Raw genomic sequence first — 17,693 nt, forward strand, 5'->3', positions numbered from 1 at the left:
CACTTGCCTGCACCAGTTACGAAAGCCTTTTCTGTTCTCACTACTGTCATAAGACTTCCCTGTATTTTAGCGATAGTTTACCACTCAGAAAAGCCTGCTGTCACCTAAAAGTGTGCGCTGTCTCCAGAACTATTTATGCTATTAAATGAAAAACCAACAAGTCCCCCATTCTCCACTGATAACAACAGTATTTCTTTATCCAGACACCGTATCATTTATCTCAAAATTAAACGATGACAAACTTTATGTCCTTATTAGAAATAAGAGAATGTGGTTTTAATTTTTAAGAGATTTCTTTTCCTTTCTTGTCTTCACCATTACAAAACGGGCCACACCAAATAAGGACATAGGATCACAGTCAGCATGATTCCTAAATACGAAGCCAACTATAACGTGTCATGGGAAAAAGAATGAGAGTTTTCAAATTAAAGTTTTCTAGGCCATAGTCAATTTTCAGTTAGTACCTGTCAGTAGAACTGACATTGATAAAAATGCAAATAAAAAAAAAATTATATGATTTACTTGCTATGTGAATCGTAAGTTGTACTAAAAAAACAAGTGTACTAAATAAAGGTTAATCAGCAAAACCACTCTCATATACAAGCACCTACTAAGGTGTAAAAATAGCTAAGTGCTGCAGATGGTGGAAAGAACTACAGATTTGGAGTTGGGAGGGAATCACTTCATCCACTACCACCATTCCAGAGAGATGGAAACAAGGACAGAAAAGACTTAGGAGGCTCAAATCACACAGCAAGAATGGGGTTAGAACCCATAACTTCAGATTCTACAGTTTCATGATACCACTTTAAACTTAGAGTATACTACCTACAGATATTACCTATAGTTAGAATTTAATACAATTTTGTCAAAGGTAGATAGATATATGCTCAATACCAATAACTTGTACTAAAAGTTTTATTTTTCACCCCTCCTAAGATCTTTGAAGAAAGAGGTTGTGCTGTTAGTGATTAGGAGCACAGACTCTGGTTCAATTGCTGGGCTGCCATTTACCAGTTCTGGGACATTACACACGTTATTTGATCTTTATATGCCTCAGATTACTCATCTACAAAATGGGGATAACAGCACCTATCTTATACATTGTTGTGGGAGATAATTTAATACCAGTAAATAATTAGGACAGTGCCTGTCATATAGTGATTGCACAAATATTACCTAAACTCTCTCTCCATACATAGATGCCTTGGGTTTACCAGAGTAATCATCACTAAGTCCTTGGACTACTTCTATATGCTCAGTAAGCTACAGAAGACAATGGTAGGCATAAAAATGTCAATACTGCCCCTCAAGACTTCACAACAAGATTCCTGAAACCATAAAACTAGACTGAATTTTTATTTCTATTTCTAACTTCTAGAATATTGAGAAATTAGCTTCCTGGGTTTGCCTTTCTCTGAAATGGATACAACAAAGCCTGTCACCAGTATAGCTGTTTTTAATACATGAAACAGTACGCTAAAGCCCAGGAAGCAGCACAGACCTCAGAGTGTTTACAGATTTGAGCAGAGGATATAAAACTTACTGTTCAGAGTCATAGTAGTCCATACACTTCTTTTTCTTGTTGTAAGCTGCAACTCGAAAGGGAACTATTTCCAAGGTGATTAAGCCAGGGGCCATTGTCAGCACTTTGGCACCATGAGTTGGCTCATAAAGATCTTTCCCTGTTTCTGGATGAGGCATGCCAGCGGGGTCTCGTCCAACAATGTAAAAATTGGCTCCTGCAACCATCCGTGCTCTGCAATGCCACTGGACCTGGAATAAAAGTGTTCGTTTTAGATAACAATGCTTTTATGACCAAGTACTTAGAAGTAGTAAATGGATAATAAATGCATACGCTTTTTATATAATCATTAGCTATCAGTAGGAAATCCCCCAAAATTTAAGCATATCTTGGGAAGCCAGAGACAAAAGAAACCCACCAAAATCCGAAAAACTAAAAGCATTAATGTGTATGGATAAATATGTATATATATTTATATATTATTTACTTATAAGAGATATGTGAATGTACATACGTGTCTACGTGTATTTTACAAAACGACCAGAGGTCATTTATACAGTTCAATATCCAATCTATGAAGTTAAAAGTCAGGACAGCAGCTGACCATTGAAGGAGAGTAACTGCAGGGGGCTTCTGTATCTTGACCCGGGATGTGGGTGCTGGTAATCAGGTTGTGCTCTCTGTAAAAGTTCATTGAGCTGTATGTACACTTATGATTTGTGAACTTTTCTCTATATCGCACTTTAACAGTTAAAAAAATCTACTGGATGAAAATGACAAGTTATATGAGTACTTACATAAACCGGTACTGAGAAAATCACATTACTAAGTGACTACTACTGAGGCAAGAACAAAAGAAGGGATTGGATGTGAGTAAAACACAATGCTGCATCCAGAACTAGCTCTGAAGAATGAGTCTGACTGGTTAGCTCAGGTGGTTAGAGCATAGCCTTATAACACCAAGGTCAAGGGTTCAGAGCCCCATACCAGGCAGACACCAAAAACAAAAAAACCCATGAAGACTATACTTTCACATTAAGACCTATTTTTAATTTTATTATTAGCATATTCATTCTTACAAATCATGATATTTCTTTATGCCCTTTACCAGACCTATCACTTCCCAAACCCCCCATCTCTAGCATTCTTTTTTTTTATTTTTGTGACCAGTAAGGGGATCATAACCCTTGGCTTGGTGTTGCCCGCACCGCACTCAGCCAGTGAGCGCACCGGCCATCCCTATATAGGATCCGAACCCGCGGCCTCAGCGCTCCCAGCGCCGCTGCGCTCCCAGGGCTGCACTTTCCTGAGTGAGCCACGGGGCCAGCCCCTCTAGCATTCTTAAGACTTGTTCTCTCCCTTTGAAAGTTCAATGTATCGTTGTGGTCTTCTCTTTCCTTCATTCCTTCCTCCCTCCCTCCCTTCCTTCCTTCCTAGCAGCCAGTTATGAGTGAGAACATGCAGTATTTCTGTTTCTCTGTCTGGCTTACTTCACTTAATTTTTTCCAGACTCATCCACGTTGCTGCAAATGGTAGAATTTCATTCTGTTTTATGGCTGAGCAGTATTCCATTGTGTATATATACCACATTTTCTTTATCCAGTTGTCAAAGGACACTTGGGTCGTTTCCATATCTTGGCTATTGTAAACAGGGCTGCAATGAACATGGGAGTGCAGATATCCCTTTGACATGATGCCATTCTTTTGGATATAATCCCAGTACTGGGATTGCTGGATCATAAGGCAGCTCTATCTGTAGTTGTCTGAGAAAACTTCATACTGTTTTCCATAATGGCTGTGTTAATTTACAGTCCCACCAACAGTGTAGAAGAGCTCCCTTTTCCCTGCATCCTTGCCAGCATTTGTTATTCTCAATCTTTGTAATAATAGCCAGTCTAACTGGGGTGAAATGATATCACGATGTGGTTTTTATCTGCATTCTCTGATGAACAGTAACGCTGAACATTTTTTCATGTACCTGTTGGTCATTTGTATGTCTTCCTTTGAAAAATGTCTATTCATCTCCTTTGCCTATTTTTTAATTGATTATTGGTTTTTTTTTTAAAAGAAAAGTCAACAGCAGAACCTACAGAGGAGGAAGACTTCCCCCTCATAACCCACTCCAGAGTGATAAAAGAATTAATTGTTCTACCAGATGACCAAACATCAACGTAACAATACTAGAACTATAAATAAACAAGAAGATATAACATTACCAAAGGAATATGGTAACTCTCAAGTACCAAACTGCACAGAGCAAGAAACCCTCAAGATGTCTGAAAAGGAATTCTAAACACTGATTTTAAAAAGACCTATTGTTTAAAAACAAAAATTAGTCCAACACCTAGAACAGTGGAACTTTAGAACTTTATGTGACTGTAAGAGACCATCTCTAGTTCAACATTCTCATTAAAATCTGAAGAACGTAAAGCCCCCAAAGGTTAAGTGACTTAGTCAATAAAGTTTATGAAAAACCCAGGCCTAGAAATTTGGTGTTAGCTGCCTTTCAGTGTAAAGCTCTATTATTAAGTGATTTGCATAACCATCAATGTTCTAAAATAGGGTATAAATGATGACCACTACACATGAGTAAACAAAACATTTTTTATTGTTTTGTTTTCATTTATCTCTCTTGATAGTTTCTTTTATAGCAGATACTTATATTCTTACCACCATAGTTTAGAAAGTGCAACAGTAAGAGGACAATCCCATACCTCATATTTGAATTGTTCACCCTGACGGATTTCTACTTTTTAAGTTGTTTCTACTGGTATTTACCTCCATATTTCCAAACAGCATGCTTATGCTGCTTTACCTTGACTGTTTAATTTTAGATATTATATAATATAGACATTATTTCCACATCATTTAGATTTCCTACTATAAAAGATGATGTTTGGCTCTTACTCTACTCTCCTTATTCCCCATTTACTCAATAAATACAGTGGTATCAGCATTTTTGGTAAAAACAATATTCATCTGTAAAATGGGGATTACAATGGTATTTATCTCATAGAATTTTTAAGAAATTAATAAATGAAACAAGAGGACTTTGAATAGTACTTGGTATACAATAAGTACACAACAAATGTTAGCCATTATTATTACCTTTATTATCTTATGCCCCCCCCATACAATTTATTTTTCCCAGCAATAATAATTGCCTTGATTTTTTTTCCCACTTGCTGAGTTTTCTATATTCCTGTGTTTCTATGCACTTTGTTCCACCCTTCTACATGAATGCACAGTTTAATACAATTCCCATCCTCCCTTGCAGTGTGGCATACGTCCCAGCCCAAGGAATGAGAACCAGAGGGATATATGCAGCACTTCCAAAGGTGGCCCATTGAAAAGACTCCCTGGCACAATCCTAGTTCTCTTCCCCCACTTGCCAGCTGTAAAGAGAGGAACCCAAGATGTAACTACACCTTTCTCTACCATAGCACTGCTTCTGCTTACAATGAGCTGCAACAGTCCTGTATGAACAAGATAGCAAAGTATGATGCTAACAGACATTTGTTCCCTACATAGATGCTACCTCTTCTTCCACCCACCCTCAGATTCAGCTCTTCATGTAAATTCTGGTCATTCCCCTCTGCCCCTACACAGTAGTACACACAGGACCTCTGCTAGTTCAGACTCAGAATTTTTACCAAGGGGTCAGTCAGAATTTCATAATCAATTAATCATTTTGGAACTCCACTTAAATGGAAAATCTTTTCTGTCTCATGCAAATTAAAAGCTAGTTACACTGAGTTCAATTAAAAGGGTAGTATAAGTTCTTTGAACTTAAGTAAACTTAATTTGTTCATTAAATATTTATGTCTATCAAAAAAGATCGGTAAATTGGGAATGTCTGACTTAATTTTAATATGAAAGGAAGCTCAGATCATTTAATCCAACCCCTTCTTCCCTTTTAAAACAAGAGAGAAAACTGAAGTCCAGAAAAATTAAGCACCTTACCAGGGTCATGGAGCATATTGGTGGCGGTGGCCAGTTCTAATTTCGAGTCTTATAAAATTACCAGAAAACTGAATTGCCTCTTTGACTTCTTCTAGAGGTTATATGAGTTCATTAAATGTAAACAGACCAAACATGGATCAACATTCTCCTGCAGGTGACATGAATGATTTCAATTTACATTTTAGTGAATGGTTCTCCTATGAGAATACTTTTAAAATGGTAACAGACTTGAATAAACTAAGCACATGTAACTCTTCCAGGAACCCTGTTGTGAATCAGCTTACAACCTACTGAAAAGTTAATATGCTTTAATCAAGAGAATGCCAAGTCCACCTTCAGCAATGATGTATCTGGTTAAGAATACAAACTTGAGTCAGGCTGTCCTAGATCTGGATCCTCCTTAAAATTTCACAAACCCAGGATGTTGCTGTTAGTTGTATATACAGATGCTCTCTACATACAATGGGGTGACATCTGATAAACCCATCATAAAGTCAAAAAACGTTAAGTTGAACCATCATATTTCAGGGAGTTTGTACCCACATTCCCAAATACACCTTACTTTCAGCACTTTCATGTAGCAAGTCTTAGAATGCATTATTTGTCCTTTACAAAAATGGATTTAGTATTTAGTGAGATGAGACAAACAGAATTTCCTACACAGTCAATTGATACCTCACGAAGATAAAAATGCACATACGTAATACCATTTTAGCATTAGAAAGTTAACTCTCCTTCCACATCCCCTCTCCTCCACTCCTAAAATGGAATTTAGGAATCAAGCCATTAAGTCTTTATAGACTGGAAAATCAGGAACATCCTGTTGATAACCAAATAGGCTTAACAGCTGTTCATTGTTCTGAAAAGCATTTGTGCTAAGGAAATAAATCTGGTACCAATGCCTTCTAAATGACCTGCAGAAAACGATTAAAGGAAGAGTTATTGTTTTTATTCCATTATTATTAGTTGGCAAATAAGCATTACTGGCAGACTTTTTCCTGATGTCACTGGAAAAGCTACAAAAATGAGGGTTTTTTTTATTACAAAAATTCTTCACTAAAGGCTGCAAATAAGCCAAATGAAGTCAAACACACAAGAGAGGCACTAGAGAAAAAGAAACGATAGTTTTTATAAGCCACTCAATCTAACAGGTTAAATCCTGCCAGGACATAAACATTAAAACATTTAACAGTTTAAAATATTAAGATGTTTATTAGAATTTCTAAAGTTTATTCTTTAAAAGTTCAGAAGTTAAAATTTGCCTTTTGCCCATGCACCAGATCTGAGGTTTCCTGACAAGAACCACACATCTTAATTCACAACTGACACTCCAGACAGATCTAGAGGCAGATACAACTGTAATGTGCCTTTACACGCTTCCTGGAAACCTGGGAGCTCTGTGTAGGTGCCCAGAGCCCCCTAGCTCCTTTGCCCTCCCTCCCACTGCCCCTCAACAGTACTGGGTATCATCGCACAATGGAACGCTTCACAGTATCGAGAATAAACAATCTACCACTAACTACACACAATACAGGTGAGTTTCACAAGCACAATGTAAAGTGAAGGAAGCCAGACACAGAAGAGTATATACTACATGATTTCGGTTACAGAAAGTATTAAAACAGGCTGGACTGAATGCTGAGATACAATGCCCAGATCCCCTTCAGGAAGACGGATTATTCCCCCAACTCCTGGGAGTGCTACCAGCAGACACCCAGCACCTGTCAGCCCTCTTGAGAAATTCCCTGTGTTGAAAAGAGAGGCAGTGCCCAAAGGCATGCCCCCTTCCCTGGGGGACCAATCCCTGGTCAACAGAGGGGTATAATGCCTATTTCCCAAGCAACTTAGGACACCTCTGAAGGACCTTTCCAGAAGACTCCCATGGGGTCTACTGCGGCCTTCACCAGACTGAACTGCAGCTCAACTTCTCCCTCTGCCCAATCCTACTCTGTTTCTCTACCCTTCCACAAGTACTGATTCCAAGAGCTCTCCCTAATAACATTTCCCGAACCCTAATCTCTCTCTCTCAGAGTCTGCCTCCCGGTGTACCCAGCCTTCAACACAAGCAAAATTGGGCCTGTGATGTTGAATGTGAGGATAGTGACAACTACTGGAGGAAGGACAAGTAGTGAACAGGAGGGGGCAAGAAGGGAAAATTCTTGGTGCTGATAAAAGTCTTTCTTCTTAAATATGGGTGCTAGCTATATGCCTATGTTCAAATGGGAAAAACTGATTTAATTGCTCACCTATGAAATGTGTGCTTTTTCCTATGTATTATGTATATAGTCTCCCTTATCTGCAAGGGATACATTCTAAGACCCCCAGTGGACACCTCAAACTGTGGATAGTACCAAATCTTATGTACCATTCTGTTTTTTCCTATACATACATATCTACAATAAAATTTAATTTATAAATTAGGCACAGTAAGAGATTAATGGCAATAACTAATAACAATAGAACAATTAATAGAACAGTTAATATACTATAACACAAGTTATGTGAATGTGATTTCTCTCTCTCAAAATATCTTATTGTACTATACTCACTCTTCTTGTGATGACATGAGATAAGATGCCTGCTTAATGAGATGAAGTGAGGCGAATGACGTAGGCTCTGCTATGTAGCCCCAGGCTACTACTGACCTTCTGACCATATGTCAGGAGGATCATCTGTTTCAGGTGATCCTGGGTCATCGAGCCATAATGATGTCCATGGTTAAAGGTCTGGAGCAGATGATGTCAATAGGTAGAAGCTACAACATGGATATGCTGGACAAAGGAATAATTCACGTCCCAGGTGGGACAGAGCAGGGTGGCATAAGATTTCATCACGCTACTCAGACTAGCACATAATTTAAAACTTATAAATTATTTCTAGAATTTTCCATTTAATATTTTCAGACTGTGGATGACTGCAGGTACATGACACCACAGAAGTGAAACGTGGATAAGTGGTACTACTGTATTATATTTCAATATGAAATTAAAAGAAAATAAGACAAATTAGAAAATAGAACTGGATAGAATCATCCTTTAAATAACCACTTCCTGTGCACTAAAACATAGTCCAGACATGTCTAAAGAAGTCTAACCTGAGATTGCAAACCAGGCTCAGAACCATACCTGGACACCTTACCAACAGTCTTGGATTATTTTTACTAGACTGTGCTCTTGTAGGTAGTGACCCGAGTCAAATCAGAGGACAGGGAAGGTCCTTCTACAGTCAGCATACTGATGGGGTTCAAGAAACGCTATCCTGAAATATGGCACATCGGCATTTGAGAAAACAGCAGCAGGAAGGCTGCTCTCACCTTCCCTTCACCTCTCATCCCTTGAAGCAGGCCATAAGACCCAGCTGACCTTCCCCTAAGTAGGTTCCCCTGGAGAAGAAAAGAAATGCCCCTATTTCTGAAGACACTGGGACACAGAGAAGAATCTGAACAAACAGGCCTTGCCAAGTTCCACCCTGTTTATTATCCATCATACCTTCTTTGTCCAATCATACTTTTGCACCACTGTCCACGCTTCATCAAAACTAGGCGTATAAATACACAGGATTCCCTGCTTCTTTGGGTCTTCATTTATGAAGTCTTCCATGTCACGTAAAAATTGTATTAAATAAATATGTATGCTTTTTTCTTGTTAACCTGTCCTTTGTTGTGGGGGCCTCAGCCATGAACCTAGAGATGGGTGAGGAAAGAAGTCTCTTCTTCCCTACAACATGAACTACTTAGTTTTGTCTTGCAGAGAGGAAGACTCTAAGGTAAGCCAAAATGCACCTTTAGGTGCCTTTACTTTTGACCCTTCCTTTAGAAACACACCTGGCTCTGAAGTCAGAAGACATAAAAACTTTTCTAATTTAGACGAAGAAGCATGTCTGACCCTTCATGTTATTCTCTAAAAGATTTTACTATAACTAGTTATTTCTATTATTTATCTATCCATTATTTACTTTATTAAATTTTCATCTCTTCCACATTTAGATAAGGACTAAGAAACAGAAAGAGGACAATACAGGCCCCAAAAAGAGAAGGTAAATTCCTTCACTTTCCTAGCTGGCATTTAATGAGGTTATTCATCATAAACCCATTAATGGCCCTAAACTCATTTGGGTCATGCTCACATTAAAAAAACCTTCATCCTATAATTCAGGAGATCTTCAGATCGAAGGACTCCCTAAAGTAACTGATGATGATGATGATGATGATGATAGCAAAAGGGAGGTTGGGGTAACTACTGAAACAAAATCGTTACTTTATTTCCCAATTAGTTCCTCTTTGAGATACAAGAACTAAAGGTCATGGTGGTCTCTAGTAAACACAAACTGCTATCACTGACCAATTCTTATGAACATATTATACCAACAAAGAAGGAAGAATATGGGGAGCTTTATCTAGTGTGGAAGCTTCAATGCATTGTTTAAGCTAGATCTAAAAGAAGAGTCAAATACATTTTAACCTTTTAGCTTGTTACTGTTTTGTGTGTCTGTTTTTCTTGGATAAAGAGGCAACAGAGTACTCATGTACAACTCTATAACTGAACTCCAATAAAAATTTTTAGGCTTGATCCCAAAGAATGGCCAAATGCACTTGGATTCCCTTTAAAAAAATTTTTTTTTGGAGGAAGACATCACAGAATATATACAAGTAAATTATTTGGATACTTTAAAAAGGGTTTGCCTCTCAGATAAATCTCAGTGAATTCATCTCCCTTTAAGACAGGGATGAAAAAGAATGTAATAACATACATTCCATTCTTTATCTTGAAAACTCAACAAGAAGCTGGCTGGGAATTTCCCACCCACTGTTTTCGAGGTCATTCATTGATTTATTGACTTGTCCAACAAATATTTTTTAAAAGCCTACCCTGCCTTGAAGCTAAAACCTAATTAAGTCCTCTTCTTATTTATATATGGATAGAAAAAGATCTCAAACATCCCTTTTGACCATGAAGTAGAATTCCAGAACCCTCCCCACTATATCAAGAAGCAATTTTACTTCCTAACTCTACGAGTATCATGTTCCGGTCCTTTGCTAAATAACAGATGAAGAACATCTCCTGAACTTTTTTTTTAAGATACCATGTTTTTCTTCCCACCGAAATTTCTTTATCTCTTCTAAAGTTCAGAGGAAGCAAAGATCAGACCAAACCTGTGCCTTGAGGAGAATGACCAAAGACTTTGTGAAAGGTAGAAGATAAATGTTGTTGGATCTATGACTGTAACATGGCCAGCACTTTTGAGAGGAGTCCTGTGCAACGCCTTCCGAACCTCACCCAGCCCTCTCTGCAGGGAGCATTCCCTCCTTCATGGCTGGCCCAAAAACCACAATAAGAGCAAGAGAAGCCTCTCTCCGTTCTCCCTTTCCCAAGAAAGCTGCTTCTTGGGGGCTACCTTTAGGGAGCATCTCTGACAGAGCAGGAGACTACTCCAGGTTTACTGAATATTTGGAACAGACCTACACATCAGAGAAAAATCAACAGGTCTGTTGGTGACACTACTTGGTATAAGAGTGGCTACAACACTTGTGCACTGAATATCTTGAATGTAGTCTACCTCAGTTGGTCCAGCATACATCATGGGAGAAGGGAAGATGGCCACCACTGTTGTTTCAGGATTCAGGATTCCTTCCTCCAGCACTGCAGCATGCTGCTTCATACGCCACATCAAAGGAACATCGTCATCCTTTGTCCAGCCACCAAGAGGGTGAAGGAGAAGGACAGGGCGCCGGTAGCCCCTCTCCAGAAGCTGCTTATGGGTATCTTGCATCAGCAGAGCATGTCCATTGTGCACTGGGTTGCGTAATTGAAATGCAAAGACTGCATCTGAAAAGAGATTTTCCAGAGTTAAGAACAGTGCATTTCTGACAGATTACCATCCAAAGAATGAGCAATTCTTCTTGAAGCTTGATATTAGGATTAAGCAAATAAATTCATGCTCAGAACCAGAAACTGGTATGCTTTGACCATTTACTCCAGGGCAACAAAACCTATATTTCTACTATATGATAATAAGTAAATCTTATAAGCCTGAGGATATGTAATGTAATAATCATGGAATTATAACAATGACTTTCTGCATTCAAAGGAAATAAGATAACCGTCAGACTTTCTGGTCCTAACATCCCAGTTCAACCTCTCACAACAGACATAAATTCTTGGTCTGTGCCTCAGTTACCCACCAGATTGAGCCATTCATAGGACCTAAGACACTGCTTTATTAAAAGGAGACAGAAAGGTAGAGATATTTTTAGTTTCAAAACTTAGTATCCAAATATGCTCACTTACACTGATTACTTTGCTTGACTAGAATCCTATTTTGTTTTGTGATCTGAGGCCTGAATTTTGGATTACACTTTAGCATCAACAATTTCCCTGACTATTATGCAAACAATGACAACTGCTAGATTGGTTAAATGGCTAACTTTCTATCATCTGCTTACAACCCTGGCTTCTTTCCTATGTGGTTCTTGCTACTGAAAGATTTTTCTCAGAAGGCATGTTCTTTGGGCATAGAGTAATTTCACAGGACAGGGCAACAATCCAGATAGAGGACCTCTGTATTTTACTGCCCGAACACCTGGCACATCATTATGCCATGATAATCCAAGCTTGACTAGAAGAGAAGAGCAGCCTCCCTCCCCTAACAATTTTTAAGCCAAATAATACAATATCTTCTCCAATCTCTTCTCAATTCTGACCCTCTTCTATCACCATGACAAAAGGCAGAGGAGAAAGACTGAGGCACCCCACATAACCGGAATTTTTGTTTCACCCCATCCGATAATAGCTAAGATTTACAGCATTATCATTATTTTGGGACATTCTCAAGTTACCTTTTATATATAAACAGTGAAAGGAAGAGTCGACACCAGTTGACGATCCACCGGAGAGAGCTCGTTTATTAGGCAGCACACACACACATATATAGGCTTTAAGGGGAAAGCTGATTGGCTTAAAATACAATCCCTACTTAGCATACCGCATGGGGTTTGGGGTGAGCTGATTGGTGTGTAATTTGCGCCGGTGGGAAGGAGAATACGGAAGAGAAGGGCAACCAGCGCCATGATGGGGTGTGGCAGAGAAGGGCTTATGTGATCGGGGTGTGATCCCTTGGGGCATTTGGGTCCCTACAAACAGGACTGGTTTTCACACAGAAAATACCTGATAACACTTTAGATATGAAGAACAAGAAAGTCTTACACAAATATATGAGCATTTAAAATTATTCTGAGCAAAATTAGAGCCCACGTTTTGCATTCCAAATAACATCCCCACTTAAACGAACCAGGACTCCTTGGTAAACAGCTGATTTTAAGGCTAGGGCAAGAAAAGTACAACATGAGCTGAAACATCTTTTTGTGCCATAAATAAAAGAAGTGCTCAAGGAATGAAGGGAATATGTCAAAAGGATAAAGCAACCAATGGCCAAACCCAAGACAAGCTAAACATCAAAGTAAATAATAGCAGTAATGGACTGTAACCCACTGAGTAAGACAGGAATCCATGAGTTCATACAGAAAAATATAAACAAATGAATAAACCAAGAGGAGAAGTGGAAACTATGCCTTATGGCAGAAGGTCAACTAATAAATGCAGAAGGACTGATGGAATTGCAAAGGCACCAGGTGACAGTATTTGTAGCATGAAAAAACTAGCAGGTAAAAGCTTGATGACATAGACTATAAAGTCTCAAAGTCTCTGCCCCCAAATACTGTGAGTTAATAAGTACAAAATAATATGCCAACTTTAACAATGGCAAAACCTGGCAAACAAACTAAACAAGTGATAAAAGTTAATTTTAAAAAAGAAGTTAGCCACACACCCGCAACGTCCTCACCCAGCCCAGCAACAACCTCCAAGCTGCCTATGGAAGAGCCCCCAGGCTCCCAAGCTGGGGCTGGTGGGAGGCTGAGGGCCTCAGCTATGCCCCCCAACGTCAGCACCCAGCCCAGCGACAACCATCCAAGCTGCCACCAGAAGTCCCCTGGGCTCCCCTGCTGAAATAAGCGGGGGATGCCATGGGCCTTGACCACAGCCCCCCTCTTTCCTCCTCCCACCATCCTATTGCCCTCCTCCTTCCACTCTCCCCCTCCCAACTACTCCACATCTTAGAATGTAAAAGAAAAAAAATTACAATAATAATAATTAGTTAAAAAAAGGCATTTAAATTTTTAGCATAAATAATTATTTTAATATACTGTCACTTTACCTAATGTATTTAAAGACAGTAAAGCAAAAGGCCAGTAATTCTTTGCTCAGTTTGATAAATGCCAATATAAAGTGACATTAAATACTTTATATATTTTAATTTTATATAAATTGTTTGGAAATATAAAAAAATAAAAAAGAAGTTAACCTCACCACAATGGGACAAATCAAAATTGTGAGCTACCTGCTATGATGATGCACAGAGGGCACATCACTGCTTCCTGTAGTATTCCTGACAAACACATGTGACCTGGACCCAATCATGGGGAAATGGCACACAGACGCAAATTGGGAAACAAAGTAACTGGCATGAACTCTACAAAAAATGTCAAGAATGTGAAAGATAAAGCCTAAGTGATTGTTCCAAATTGAAGGTGACTGAAGACACATGACTTAGACCCTGAACCAGAAAGGACAGGTGGTAAAGAGAAGTCTTTGTTGTTGTTGTTTGTTGGTTTTGTAATAAAGGACACTGTTTGGACAATGGCATGATTTGACTGGAATATATGGATTAGATGGTATTACATCAATGTTATTTTCCTGAGTTTGATAAGCATAGTGTGATTAGATATGAGACTGTTTATTTTTATTTTTAGGAAATACACCTGGAAATATTGAGGGGTAATGAGGCATCATGTCTGCAACTTACTCCCAAGGACAGTGAGAATGAGAAAGCAGATAAAGTATAATTTTAATAATTGTGAAATCTGGGTGAGGAATATACAGGAGGTCTTGGTATTATTCTTCTAATTTTTCTGTAATTTTAAAATTATTTTCAAACAAAAAGTTAAAAAGCAAAGTAAAAAACTAAGGAGACATATCAACCAGTTACAATGTGTTTATCTTATTTAGATCCTGATTCAAATCGCAAAAAAAAATAAAGTGACTTTGAAATTACTAGAAACTTGAACACTGACTAGATATTGGATAATATTAAGAAACCATTATTACTATTTAGGTGCAACAGTGGTGTTGAGGTTGCGTATTTTAAAGTCCCTATCTTTAAGAGATACATACTGAAATATTTACATGGATTAACATGAGGTTTGAGACTTGCTTCAGAATATACTGGGGGGGGGGCGGGATAATAAGATGAGGTGGGCACAGGTATAGATGAAACAAAATTCATCAGGAGTTGATAACTGTTGAAGCTGGGTTAGAGGTACAAAGGGATTCATTATACTATTATTTCTACTTATAAGTAGTATACGTTTGAAATTTTCCATAATAACAAGTTTTAAAAAGAAAAGATATATGTAGGTAGCAGAAGAAGCATGGCTCTGGAATAAGATATTTATGGGTTCAGATCAGAAGTCTACCAGTTTCTAGCCATAGGCTGTGGCATTTAAGGACTGAATTTCACTTTCGCTATGTTTGAAATGGTGATGACACTGAGGTTATGGCCATGAAGACAAAATAATTAAAGTGCCTAGCATGGTGATATGCATACTAAGTTCCACGAGGCAATTAATTCTTTAAAAAATAAATAACACCCCAAATTCCTGCCAGGACACAACATGTTATTTTCTTGATGGCTTAAGGTCCACTCCAGTACAAATGAACGCTCCCAGCTAGTGTTTCCAGCATGCAGGTGTGTTAGCTCTGTGCTGCAAAACACAGCCTTTGTCCTTCTTAATCACAAACAGGCTCCTCCCTTTGAATAGGACCCTTGTGTAAATACCTCTCAAGTTTAAGGTGACTGCATTCCTAGACTTAAATCAGGTCAAATCTGACTTTGTAAAACTGCCATTTAGCAAGAGTATTTATATGACAAGATGTGCAAAGAAAACAAAAAAAGAATCCTGTCTCAAATGCACATCTTTCAAAGACTCTAATAATTTATGTACCTAGGTTTTCTTCCCACAAAGAATTAATGTAGCTCCACACTGGACATTTAACAGATAAAGTAAAGATGGATGACTAATTGAAACTTCACATTAGCATCGTTTAAAGAATTTTACTGCCAAAATTTCTTCCAGGTAGAATCATTTCCTTACTACCAGTTGCACTCAAAAATCTAAAAATACAATGGCCATTTGATCTGTCTGCCCATTTCTTCTCACCACTAGAACCAGGTCTGTCCTAAACTTCTAGTCTTTTCAATCCCTTGTAATTATTTATCAATGAATCACACAAATGGTTTTAACAGGAGTTATTCCAGGCTGTAGTTTCATCCCCACCATTTGGTTTCTCTACTGGAGAACTTACATGGATGAAAAACGTAATAGGCATACCTGATCCACTGGAAGCTTACATTCCCAAGATACTGTCACAATTAGCATAACCCAATATGTATTACCATTAAATTTTCCTCCTTCAATTTTCTGCCAAGAATGGAAAAAGAATAATGGGCTACTATGGACCTAGGGCCATTGATACCTAGGGCAACATTCATTAACATCTCACATTCTTATCCCCATTTTCTAAAGGACAGTGATTGTCACACCATTATCAGTATAAAACATTTGCCTTTTCACTTATAATTCCTACAGCTTAGTTTAAGACTGCTTTACCTAAAACTGTGATTTCTATTATGTTTAAAAATGGGAGATGATCTACATTAACATTTATAATTTCCACTTCTCTTTAGCCCTTTGTCCTCCTATCCCTGGGAAAGGACCAGGAGTTCTATAACCCTGACTTCTGGGAAATACACTGTGAAGCTCCTGAGACCATGCATAGAAGCAAACTTTTTCTGTAAAGAGCCAGAGTGAATATCCTAGGCTTTGTGGACTATGGGGTCTCTGTTGCAACTACTCAACCCTGCCGTTACAGTACAAAAACAGCCATAGACAACATGTAAACCACTAAGTGGGGTAGTTTTCCAATAAAACTTTATTTAAAAAAACTGATGGTGGGCCAAATTTGGCCTTTTGGCTACAGTTCACTGACCCCTGAAAAAGAAATGAAATGTGGTATGCAGAAGTCAAAATTCCAACCAAGCCGACTGGTGTGAGGAAACGTGTGGAGGCGGCAAAGCGGAGATGTGTCTGAGGAACACAGAGTCTTCAGTTATGTCAAGGATGGAGAATTCATGTAGTTGGACATAAAACTCGGCATGAGATTATTATGTAGAATTTTGAATTCCTGGTTAAAAAGGATACTGGTATCAAATGGGGTGGTGAGGTGAGTGAAAAATGAAATAATCAGCAATGTTTCATAGAAAATTAGTCTAATAAGACTAGGCAGGATTGACATGGGGGGAAGACAGAGTAAGTATGTGGAGGAGAAAGAAAATAAATCAGAAGACTGTTGCTGATGAAGACGTTCCCACATTTCCACATACAATTTCATTCTTTCCATCCACTTACTTTATGCATCCCCCAGGATACTAGACAGGCTCAGCTAACAGACCACAATCTGCACACTAGTGATGAGGTCCCACTGTGGCAACACTACCCTCCCTCTCAAACCTCACTCGATCCTGCTCCCACATGGCTGAGGTTGCTGAGCAGAGTACTACATTAGTGACCTGCAATCTGTGTCTTCTGACCAAAATTCTCTGCCAAGCTCAGACCATCTCTCCAACTCCCTCTCAGTGCTCCACGAGTACCTCAAAGTTAAGTCACCAATACCAACCTTTGAGTCTTAGACCTTCCTTTTCCCTTGCCCTTCACATGCATTGCATTAGTCACTTCTGTTCCCTACATCTCATTCTCAGCTCTACTTTCATCATTACTGACACACTCAGTCCCTCATCATCTCTTCACAAGGTCTGTCTATTAACTGGTCTTCCTCCCTGCATCCAGCCTTCATACAGCTGCCGAAGCAGAGAGGGGCAGGGAATAAGCCAGTTAGAGATAAGACGAAAATTCAGTTTCAGACACGCTGCATCTGAGGTAACAGTGAAAGGAGTCCTGCCCTCCAGGAGCTTACACTCTAGTCAAAGGAGGAGAAAGCAAACATTCACTAATAAGAGGATAAATACATGTGTATTTTAGTCCATTTGTGTTGCTGAGACTGGGTAATTTATAAAGAACAGAGGTTTATTTGGC

At 38.7% G+C, this 17,693-nt stretch overlaps 1 protein-coding gene across 1 annotated transcript in view; it reads right to left on the minus strand.

The window, feature by feature from the left end:
- PAPSS1 (3'-phosphoadenosine 5'-phosphosulfate synthase 1) overlaps positions 1–17,693 on the minus strand; it is a 102,373-nt gene that overhangs the window by 16,262 nt on the left and 68,418 nt on the right. Inside the window, exons 10-11 of the mRNA XM_063108043.1 lie at positions 11,045–11,313; positions 1,547–1,776 (exon numbers count right to left, since the gene is read on the minus strand). Of these exons, the coding sequence (XP_062964113.1) occupies positions 1,547–1,776; positions 11,045–11,313 (499 nt within the window). The remainder of the gene's footprint in view (positions 1–1,546; positions 1,777–11,044; positions 11,314–17,693) is intronic.

Source organism: Cynocephalus volans, chromosome 9 (assembly GCF_027409185.1).
Source record: "Cynocephalus volans isolate mCynVol1 chromosome 9, mCynVol1.pri, whole genome shotgun sequence".
NCBI classification, from domain to species: domain Eukaryota; kingdom Metazoa; phylum Chordata; class Mammalia; order Dermoptera; family Cynocephalidae; genus Cynocephalus; species Cynocephalus volans.